Raw genomic sequence first — 11,639 nt, forward strand, 5'->3', positions numbered from 1 at the left:
GATCGAGCCTCACATTGGGCTCCCTGCTCAGTGGGAAGTCTGCTTCTCTCTCTCCCTCTGCTGCTCCCCCTCCTTTTGCTCTCTGTCTCTCTCTCTCTCTTAAAAAAAAGAAAAAATGTTAAAATTGTGAAGAACTTGGGTTTAAACATAGAAGAATATTGGGCTGGGAATAAGGAATTTTATACTGAGCCTGGATTCTTCCTATTTCCTCAGCTATAAAGTAAGTGGCCTGAATTATGTCTTAGAATTCATTCAGCAATAAAATTCTGTGTTTTGTAGGATTTTTAAAAATTTTCTTTCTTTCTTGAGAGAGAGCACACAAACTGGGGGTAGGGTACCAGGAGAGGGAGAGAGAATCTTAAGTAGGCTCCGCGCTGTGCTCACAACACAGAGCTCAGTCTCACGACATTGACATCATGATCTGAACTGAAATCAAGAGTCAGATGCTTAACCAACTGAGCCACCCAGGTGCCCCTTATAGGATTTCTTCTTTGAGCTCTCAGAAATTGGTATTCAGCAAAATGTTATGTCCAACCATATATATGTGCTTTGTGGTCTTATGCTCCTCCTTTCCTTTTAATATAACTGATAGAGTCTCTGAGGGAATCTTTCATTAATAATTCAGTAATAGTAATGTAATTATTCAGTAATAGTAATGCAAATTAGCCTTTCCCATAATACTGAACTATTGACATATCCACTATGCACCAGACACTACTCTGGTGCTGGGGATATAGCAGTGAACAAAGTCCCTTTCTTCATGAAGCTATTTACCAGTGTGTGAATGGAGGTCTGGGTTCTTGGATTCCCCCATGAAAGATTTACATGAGGATCCATGCTTGAATAAAAATGGCCAGAAGGAAGATAGCAGACATAAAGCAGTTTATTGAGGAGAGTACACTCTCAAGGTAAGAGAGCAGGCAGGCCCAGAGATGGCAACTGCACCAGAGTTAGGGGTATCTTTTCTTTTTATGTTTGCATAGTTTATGGGTCGTGGCTAGGACAGTCTCCCACTAAGGTGGTTTCCAGTCATCTAAGGGACTTCTGTGGTTGGGCATAGGTCCTACTCCCAACTACTGGCCCTACAGGGTTCTTGCCAGAACTATCATGGTCATCTTCTTACCTGGAGGTGAGGGGCATTGAAAGCACAATCTAGGGGCGCCTGGGTGGCTCAGTGGGTTAAAGCCTCTGCCTTCAGCTCAGGTCATGATCCCAGAGTCCTGGGATCGAGCCCCACATCGGGCTCTCTGCTCAGCAGGGAGCCTGCTTCCTCCTCTCTCTCTGCCTGCCTCTGCCTACTTGTGATCTCTGACTGTCAAATAAATAAATAAATAAAATCTTAAAAAAAAAAAAAAAGAAAGTACAATCTAAATGTATTATAATGAAGCTATTCGTTACCCTGGGGCAGTGGTTGAAGAGGACAGCACTCTTCTCCACACGTGGCTCTTGGTCTGTCAACCCAGGGCTATTGGAAGCCTTAATTTAGGCCAGGATGTTAAAAGCCTAAAAGTCAGGATGTTGTGTCCTCTGGTTCCTTTTTTTTTTTTTTTTAAAGATTTTATTTATTTGTCAGAGAGAGAGCACAAGCAGGGGGAGAGGCAGAAAGAGAAAGAGAAGCAGACTCCCTGCTGAGCAAGAAGCCCAGTGCAGGACTTTATCCCAGAACCCTGGAATCATGACCTGAGCCAAAGGCAGACGCTTAACCGACTGAGCCACCCAGATGTCCCTGTCCTCTGTTTTCTAAAGTGTCCCCTGTTTATCACCATCTTTTCCTCCAGCCTACGTCTAACTGCCTACTTTATCAAAGTCTATATTCTTATGGGGAAGACTAATGAACTGGCAAGTAGTACAATATGTCAGGTAGGTAAGTTTTAAGAGGAATAGTAAGATAGGATAATATTTGAACAAGGACCTGAATGAAGTGAGGAAGGAAGCACGTTAAGCGGCAGGCTGGAGGCAGGGCTTCCAGACAGGGAAAACAAACTCAAGTGCAAAGCTGTGGAAGTAGGAGTGACTGAGAATGCTGGAGCTGGCAGGGAGGAGAGTGCTAGGAGTTGAGATGGCAAAAGTTAGCAGGGCCAGATGGCACATGGCCCGATAGATTGAAGGGCTTTGGGGTTTGTTCTGAAGGAGATGGGAAGCTCTTCGGACCGTTCTGAGTAGAGGAAGGACAAGATCCTACATTTTTGAAAGGATCACTCAGGCTACTGCTGTATGAAGAACAAGCTCTGTAGGGTAGTGAGGGTGGAAGCAGAGACCAGTCAGGAGGCTATGGAACTTCTCAAAGCAAAGAATGATAGTGGTTTCTGGATTCTGGAGGGTGAGCAAAAATGATTTGTTGATGAATTAGATAAGGGTTTTGAGAGAAAGAAAAGAATCCAGGGTCACTCCACTAAGTTTTAGTCTGAACCTTATAAAAAGTCTTATTAATCCAAATGAGTCATTGTTTTGCCAATAATTTAATCAATGGGTAACTTAAAGGGGATGCATGGAAGGAAGAGACATACTGTTTTAGGTATATGTGTTTTCATTTTATTATAGAATCACCTATGAATTTAGTAACCTACTCACTTGTAATCTATTTATTAAGCATCTCCTATGTACTAGCCTCTGCTGCTTCAAAACACACAAAGATGAATACCATTTGGTCTCTGGCCTGGAAAAAGCATGTAATCTACTGGGGAAGACAGACCTACAAACTACTAATGTAATTAACGTAAATACTAATAATACAAGGCTATGAACAAATGTTTTCTGGGAGACTTCAAGGACACTGTATCCATGAAATCTCTTTTAGGAGATGGTATTTAAACTAAGTATGAGGAAGAATAGAAATTTTCCCACAGACCAGAAGAATGTCATTCCAGGCACTTAAGTAGCCAATTCAAATCTGTATGGGATAACATTTTAAAGTAACATTAGTAATACCAGTTAATACTAATAATACATATTAATTTACAGAAAAAGAAAGCACTAAATCGTGGAAATCATTCAGGTTCTACAAATTCTGTATCTTCTCTTAACCCTGTGAAAGAACATGGTGTGTTGTTTGAGTGCTCACCTGAAAAGTGGACGGATCAGAGAAAAGCACCACCAGTTATGGCTTACTGGGTAGTAGGGTAAGTGGGGGAAGAAAAGGATTTGAAAGGGAAGTAAAATGTTAGAAAAGTGAAAGAAAAATGGTAAAAGAGAAAAGCATTTTAAAATGTATGCATGGAATTATTAATCTAACTGTAATATATATTTTTAGGCAAGTATGTATGTATGTATGTAATCTCTACACCCAGTGTGGAACTCATGAATGACTCCAAGATGAAATTTCATGCTCTTTTAACTTTTTAACCAGCCAGGTGCCCCTCTAACTACTATAATATTCTAATACATTTTAGAATTTTTGTTTTATTTACTAAGTATCTCCTTTGAATTCCTCTCAAGTCTTCCTCTTCTTACTTTTTTTTTTTAAATTTATTTTTAGATTCAAGTATAATTCACATACAGTGTTCTATTAGTCCCAGCTGTACAATATAATGATTCTGCAATTCTGTATATTACTCCTTAAGTGCATTCCTTAACCCGACCATGTATTTCACCCAATCCCCCCACCCACCTCCCCTCTGGTAGCCACCAGTTTTTTCTCTGTATTTAAGAATCTGGTTTTGGGTTTGTCTCTTTTTCTTTGTTTTGCTTCTTAATGTCTACGTGTGAGTGAAATTGTATGGTATTTGTCTTTCTCTGACTGCCAAGGCTTTTTTCTATTAAAAGGCTGATTCAGTAACCTTATAAAATTATCGGAGTAATACACCAAAAGATAATGATTCCACAATTTTAATGCTATTGCTTTCCTTCCGTCCCTCCTTCCCTCTTTTCTTTCCTCTCTCCTTTCTTTACCCCTTCCTCTCCTTACCCCACACTCCAACCCACCAACTAGGAGAGGCTGCCTGACCATAGCCCTTGCCCACCTCTTTCCACCTTTTGTCATTTCCGTCTCCATCCACTGTGCACAGCCACACTGGCATCCATTGAATCTTATTCCTACAGTCCCTGTGTGAAATGGTCAGCTTCTTAACTTTGGGTGTCTGGTTCCTTGATATTCAGATCAGTGCTAGCCTCAAAAAGAGAATCCAGAATCTCTTTCCTGCATTAAAGTGGCTACTATTATTGTTTATTTTCTTGTTTGTTTATGGTCTTTCTCCCCTTCACTAGGAAGTTAGGCTTTATGAGGTCAGGAATTGTATCTGTCTTGTCCACCACTGGCAACTGCAACAGCACCCGGCACATAGTCACTTGATAAATACATCACAATTTAATAAATGGAGTTGTGCTTGGCAAAATATGGTGGTGGGAGGCTGGTAAGGCAAACAAAAGTAATGGTCATTGCATTAATGGTCTTTTACCCACCAGAAGATATATGAAATATGCTCAGACATATATGTATTTCTGGATAGAGAGAGATTTTTTTTAGATAGATTGAATAAATGAGTTGATACAACCAAATGCTATGGGAGTTCTGAGGAAGGGGTAAAAATCTACATTGGGATTATATAGAAAGGCTTATAAATTTCCATTTGATCTGGTTTGAAAATGAATTAGATTTGGATAGAACATTCTAGGAGAAGGATGGGATGAACAAAGACTGAAACAAGGGAAATCATAAGGCATAGCAGTTAAGTAGACTGATTTGCCAGGATGGTAAGGGAGTGACATAGGCAAAGATAAAATGACAGATCAGGTTGGAAAGCTAAGTTAGGGCCACTGCAGAGAGCCTTCAATTCCTGACTAAGGAATTTAATTTTGAGGGAAATGTTGAGGCCCTGAAGGTTCTTTGAATTGGGTTAAAGAATTGGTGGAGGAAGGGACACAGAGTTAGGTGAGACCGATGTTACTAGATACCTACCATGCAGTACTAAACTATACAACAAACGTTATCCAAAGCAGTAATCCTGTGTGATTTAGAATCATCAGAGTCACTTGTTAAAATCAGAGGTGCCTTTGGCCCACCTCAGACCTGCCAACAGAATCTAGGGTAGTGGTAAGCTCTTTGTGATTGTGATGTATACCCAACTAAGCTTGGAAGGAACATCAGCATAAGTTCAAGTCTGTGTAGTGTGATCAGAGCTGTGCCATTGGAAGATTGAGCTGGGAGCAGCAAAGTGTCCCTGGTGTGGACAGAGAAAAAATAGAGATAAAAACAGTTAGGTGTACATACAGGTATATAACAGAGCCTTAACTACATTCACAACAATTGGACTAGGAAGAATCAAGAGGTATTGAATTATGATGCAGATCTATATAGAATAGAGGAATTTAAGGAAGTCAGACATAAATGTACCTGATTTAAACTGTCTGATTTATCTATACTAGTACTGACTAAATAATATAAAAATTTTAACTCTTTAAAAAAATTAAATAAAGTTTCAGTGGTATTTCCAGTTAAGTACTATCTACAAAAAGAGCAATCATAAAATGTTTTGTTGTTTTGATTGTTTTTGGGGTTTTTTTTAAAGATTTTATTTATTTGTTTGAGAGAGAGGTAGTGACAGCACAAGCGAGGAGGAGAAGGAGAAGCAGGCTCCTGGCTCAGCAGGGAGCTCAGTGTAGGACTCGATCCCAGGACCCTGGGAGTGTGACCTCTGAGCCAAAGGCAGACACTTAACTAACTGGGCCACCCAGGCTCCCTCTTATGTTTTAATAATAATTAACATTTAGAAAGTAAATGACAATGTTTAATAGCTATTGTACTTAATGATGGTAACACATTTGGCTTTATTTTAATAATAATGACTAAATTTAATATTTTAAAACTGAAGTATATGGTAATATATATTGATAAAATAGGCTTTTTTACTCTGGAAAAATAAAAATAATTGACCTAAGGCATGTATTACTTATTTAAAAGAAAGTAAATCTAACTGTATTTCCCCCTACTATAGATTTAGATTAGTGGCTTTTATTTCACTATGAATTCTGTCAGAAACTAAAATAAAATAAAATAAATTAAAAGGTTGGAGTTTTTCCCCTTTGATATTTGTTTTTTGAATTTCTGAAATGAGCGTGTTCTTTTCCTCTACAGGAGACTCTTTCTTCATCCCAAACTTCAAGAACTTTATGTCTGTTTTCATGATTCAGTCACAGAAATTGCCATAGAAATGGCTTTTAAATTGTTCTTTGGATTAACCTTGTAGCTGTGTTTTCTTGATGCATGGCAACTGTGCACGGAACATTGAACGGTGTTAGAATTGCTGACACCCATACACAAGAAGATAAGTGTTAGCCTCTCTTAACTGTTCAGTTTTGAACATAATATTGTTAAATATTGAGATGATATGCTCTTGGATTTGATGCACTAATCTTATGTAGTATTGTGAGACTTGAAAAGAAGAGATTGTTAACTTATTTCCATTTTGGTATATAATGTTAATTTATTGACTAGTTTGAAATAATGTGAAGTGTTTTATATAAAATTAATGAGGACATATTTATCTTGAAAGAATACACAATTCATAAATTGTATATTGTTTTCAAGACTAATAATGATATCTGGTAAAAGAATCACAAAATTGGGAGGGTGTGACCAGGTCCTGTAACTAATTAGTGCTGGGACCGTGAGCAAGTTTTTGTACCTCTCTGAGTTCAGAATTTTCATTACAAATGAGATGACTGTATTGAGACCTCTGAAGTCCCTCTTAAGTAAAATGTGCAGTTTTTTTTTCTTCTCGCCTACTGCTCAGTACCTAAATTTGTCATGTCCAAGTACTGATTCCTTATTATATCAAATACTTTGCTTTAGTTTAACTGTTTTAGTAGATACCTCACCATAGGGTAGAAGAACTGAGGACTGAAAATTAAACTTATTTTTCTATTTATCTGATTTTGTGGACTCTTTCAGGTCAGCTCTGTTTTGGCTAGGATATAGTTTTTAAACTATTTGTACTTAAAATTATTATTTTTCTTTTTATTGAGATATATTCAGGTATGCACACACATTTTATATAGTTCTTGAATTTCAGGACAGCTATATGTAAATCACTGAAAAAGTTGGGTGAAAGAAATCCTATGGTGACTTCTGTTAAATACTAATTTTTGCCTTATAAATATGGTTTGTTATGTAGTGGGTTTTCCCAAAGGAAATTACATTAATGAACAATAGTTTACTTGACCCTTAGTAGAGAATCAAAACTAACAGGATAAGAATTTTCTTTGGCTATGAGAATTTGGTGGATTGAGAAAAAAGGAAAAACATAACAAATACTGTATTTTTTTTAAGATTTTATTTATTTATTTGACACAGAGAGAGAGGTCACAAGTAGGCAGAGCAGCAGGCAGAGATAGAGGGGGAAGCAGGCTCTCCGCTGAGCAGAGAGCCCGATGCGGGCCTCCATCCCAGGACCCTGAGATCATGCCCTGATCCAAGGGCAGAGGCTTAACCCACTGAGCCACCCAGGCACCCCTGTATTTTTAATTAATATTTACCCAGCGGATCGTCCTGAAGTCTCAGATGCCCCCAAGACTACAATACTGGGTTTTTTTCTTTTTCAGGACTTAAGCTTTGGAAGGGGAATTATGCCAACACATCTAAAGTTAGTCTCTATTGCCTCCTCAAACACCTGGAACATGAGCCCTCGGGATTAGAACTAACTGTAAAACACAGTGAGTGCACCCTTTGAAACATTTGGTCTTAGAAGAAACACTGTTACCTCTGTATAATCAGCTTAAGAGATTTTCACCCAGGTATTTAAAATGCAAACCACTATTTGGTTTTTGTCCTATTAGTGATTTGTGGGCCTTAACTTTAGCATTTAAATCAGAGAAAGAAACTTCGGTTCTTGAAATGTACAAAACGGCTTGAAATATCCTCCACTTAAGATCACAATATTGGTCAGAATGGTAGGTAGACTCTCAACACTGCCTTAGCTCTGCTTACTACATATATGGGCAATAAGGCACTTTGTTTAAAAGTATTTATTAAATGTCTTAGTTTTTTTTTAAATATTTTACTTATTTGACAGAGAGAGAGATCACAAGTAGGCAGAGAGGCAGGCAGAGAGAGAGGAGGAAGCAGGCTCCCTGCTGAGCAGAGAGCCCGATGTGGGGCTCGATCCCAGGACCCTGAGATCACGACCCGAGCTGAAGGCAGCGGCTTAACTGACTGAGCCACCCAGGCGTCCCAAATGTCTTAAATTTCTTAACATGTCCCCCGAAACACCATTAGCTATTTTCAGTACTAAGATTTATTAATAAATGTAATTGTTAGTTACCTCAGATTTTCAAATAGACTAAACTAAAACTGGGGTTTTTATTACAAGGGACTTTTTTGTTTCAGTTAATGAAATTTTGGTCTTTTGAACCACTTTCCTGGTGTCAAAACACCTTGAGACCACCACTCAATAACAAAAATGAAAAGACAAAATAGACTATTCTATTCATTTGTTATACTGTAGATATATACTTTAATGTCCATGTTGCAGAGACATTGCATTTTTTTGAGACATTGAATTTTTAAGAAATAAAACCAAACGTTGTGGTTATCTCTAAATGGATATTGAAGTAAGCATTGTAGCTAAACCTAGCTGCTCATTTTTCCAAATATGTTCAGATTCACATCTGAAAGATCAATTTAATTTTTAGCCAATGAGTGCCTATCTGCCACTTTATTAAATAAAAGGGGACAACATGACAGCGTAAATACCCCAGAGGTGTGCTTTAGCTGATATAGAAATATTCTTAAGTTGAATTTTATTAGGATTCTGCAAATGTTCCCTTTTACCAGACTATAAATGCAAAAGATTATAGAACTATCATTTTTGGAAATATCAAATACCGTTTTATCACCATCATGCATCTTTTAGCCCCCCCACAATTACATTTTAGATTGTGCACCTTCCACCCTTCCCCCCTCCCTCCCCTTTCTTTAGTGTTCTTTTGTTTGTTTCTTTTTGTCAGGTTAGAGAACTATACTTAGCAAGGGAGAGTTTCTTATTTGTGCCAAGGAACTGTTGATGGTGATGCATACTGGCAAGATAGTAAATTTGCAGTGCCTGTTTTTTAATATTTCTGACACAAATGAGAAAAGTCATAAAACCAATTTACTAGGTTTGTCTGCTTTGAACATTCTTCACAATAATATTGTGAATAATTATTTGTTGTCTGTATAAGTTCCCTCTAAATTGTGCACATATCATGTGCTATGAAAGTGTTATTTACTCCTACTACCATCTACTACTACCATTTATTACTATTCTATGTCCATTGGTTAAAAACCAAGGTATCAGCTAAATCATACCTGCTACTGTACAAAATGTTGGAAAGAAGCTGAGAAAAATATTCAACACTAAACACTTTTGAGAACAAGGATGTATACTTTGGATATTTTAAAATACATTATTAAATGTTACTAAAACTTTATACACTAAACTATGTGAAAATAATTTAATTTTGTAGAGTTGTATTTCTATATTCTATATAATTGAAGCTATTTTTATATTGATAGTCTTTAATAAAGATGGTTTGGAGGTTTGCTTGCAGTTGTGTTGTCTTTTCATGCAGTCATCCAACAAATAATTGACTTTCTACTCTGTGCCAAGCTCTGTTCTGGATGCGGGGATAAAGCAGTGAACAAAACAGCTAAAAATTCCGGCCTTCATGGACCTGATGTTCCCATGGGAAAGGCAGGCCACAAATAAGACAAATAAGTAAAATATATTGATAAAAGCTAAGAGAAAAAAAGTGAAGGAAGAAAATAGGATATGAAGTGTGAGAAATAGGGTGGCCGGGGAACGGGTTGCTAAGATGACCCTAGACCTGAACTGAGAGAGAAAACTAACCATGCTGATTTCTAAGGAAACCAGAGTGAACAACTCAAAGGTTCTGAGACTCTCTACTTTTAATATCAACATATAAATCACCAGAACTTTTTTTTGTTTCCTAAATCAGTAAATAAAATGCAAATACAGCTAGTTAAATAATTTTAGCTCCATGTATCAAAAAGAGCTGGTCCATAGCTTTTAAGCTTAAAAAAAAAAAGATCTACATTTTTAAGTACTTTCACTTTTTTCACATTTGCTGTCTTCTGTGGAAGAATATGTGTCAGAAATAAGCTTGAGGATATCATAAAGCAATATGCTATAAACATTGTCAATGATAAAAGAGTCAAAAACATCTCCCTGGAGAGCAACAGCACACTTGCTTTATGTGTCTGAGATGCATATGATCCCTGTGACCTTGACCTCTCTTGGCACCTTAAGAGTCTTGCCTGGAGTGTGACTCAAGTATTCCCTCTGCCCCCTTAAATTTCTCCCTGTATGCTTGTTAATACTTCAAATTGCCTTAGAGGAGACTGAAACCTTTCATTATTCATATTTCTTGCAGAAAAAAACATCATTTCTTGAATTTGCAATGTATTTCACAAAGGATTTTGAAGTCCGTGCAAAGAAAAAACTTTAAATCTTTTAAGCCTAGGAATAATGATTAATGCAATTGCTTCAGAAAGATTAACCTGTCAGCAGCATGTAAAATGGAGAGAGATGTGGCTGAAAACCCTGCTAAGAGTCAAATAAGCTGCTATGGAAAGGAAGACAGCACTAAACATGGTACCAGTAGGACTTGCTAACTCATTTTATATGAGGTAATCAAAATATAAACAAAATTTCCCAATCTGGAATCCTGGCCTAAATGTGTGGTTTTGTACTTGTGACAAGTTGTATCAAAAGTGTAAAAACAGGGGCACCTGGGTGGCTCGGTGGGTTAAGCCTTTGCCTTCCGCTGGGGTCATGATCTCAGAGTCCTGGGATCCAGCCCCCAGTTGGGCTCTGCTCAGCAGGGAGCCTGCTTCCCCCTCCCCCTCTGCCTGTCTCTTCTGCCTACTTGTGATCTCTCTGTCAAATAAATAAATAAAATCTTTTTTTTTTTAAGTGTAAAAACACACTTAAGATTAATAAAGAAAAAACTAGAACCTTAAGTTCCAAAAAATAACTTATGGTTTGTAGATGTGTTCCAAGAGTGCAGGTCCTAAAGAGTAAGAGAGGATAAAATAGAATATTTATTAGAAACCATCAAACAATATATAAAAAGAAATCAGGAATATATTATATGCTACCACAGAAGGATCTCCAGGATGTACAAACTGAAAAGAAGCAAGGTGAAAATAGAGCAAGACATTAGATGCAGGATAGATGTATATCACATCTACTGCGGTTTTTTTGTTTGGTTTGCTTTGGTTTGCCCAGAATCAGACCTGAATCTGATAAGCTTCCAGATTAGTTCTCAAAGTGTGGTATGGGTATAGATGTCAAGTACAGATGTCACCAAGACCTCTTCTGAGACACCATGGGATAAAAACTCTTCTTAATAATACTGAGACACTAATTGCCTGTTTTACTCTCATTCTCTCACTGCACAGTGGAGTTTTCCAGCAGCTACATGATGTGTGGTATTGCAGTAGAGTGGGGACAAAAACAGTCATGTAAATCCAGCTGTCTTCTATTAAGTTAGGCATTAAAGAGATTTTCAAAAATACAAGACAAGGCTATTCTCATTTTTTTGTTTTGAAAAATGGTTACTTTTTAAAATGTTATTTATATTATGGGTTATTTCAAGTAAACTAATATTTTAAAATTTTCCGTTTCAGTTTCTGAACAGTAACA

At 37.3% G+C, this 11,639-nt stretch overlaps 1 protein-coding gene across 2 annotated transcripts in view; it reads left to right on the forward strand.

The window, feature by feature from the left end:
• INTU (inturned planar cell polarity protein) overlaps window positions 1–7,609 on the forward strand; it is a gene marked incomplete at its 5' end in the record, with an annotated part of 89,794 nt that extends 82,185 nt beyond the window's left edge. For both annotated transcript variants that reach the window (XM_080797595.1, XM_080797594.1), the window contains 2 exons: window positions 2,962–3,119; window positions 6,071–7,609. In XM_080797595.1, coding sequence (XP_080653721.1) covers window positions 2,962–3,119; window positions 6,071–6,182 — 270 coding nt within the window. In that variant the 3' untranslated portion in view covers window positions 6,183–7,609. The remainder of the gene's footprint in view (window positions 1–2,961; window positions 3,120–6,070) is intronic.
• Window positions 7,610–11,639: the final 4,030 nt, after the last annotated feature.

Source organism: Martes martes, assembly GCF_963455335.1.
Source record: "Martes martes genome assembly, chromosome: 2".
Classification (NCBI taxonomy): Eukaryota; Metazoa; Chordata; class Mammalia; order Carnivora; family Mustelidae; genus Martes; species Martes martes.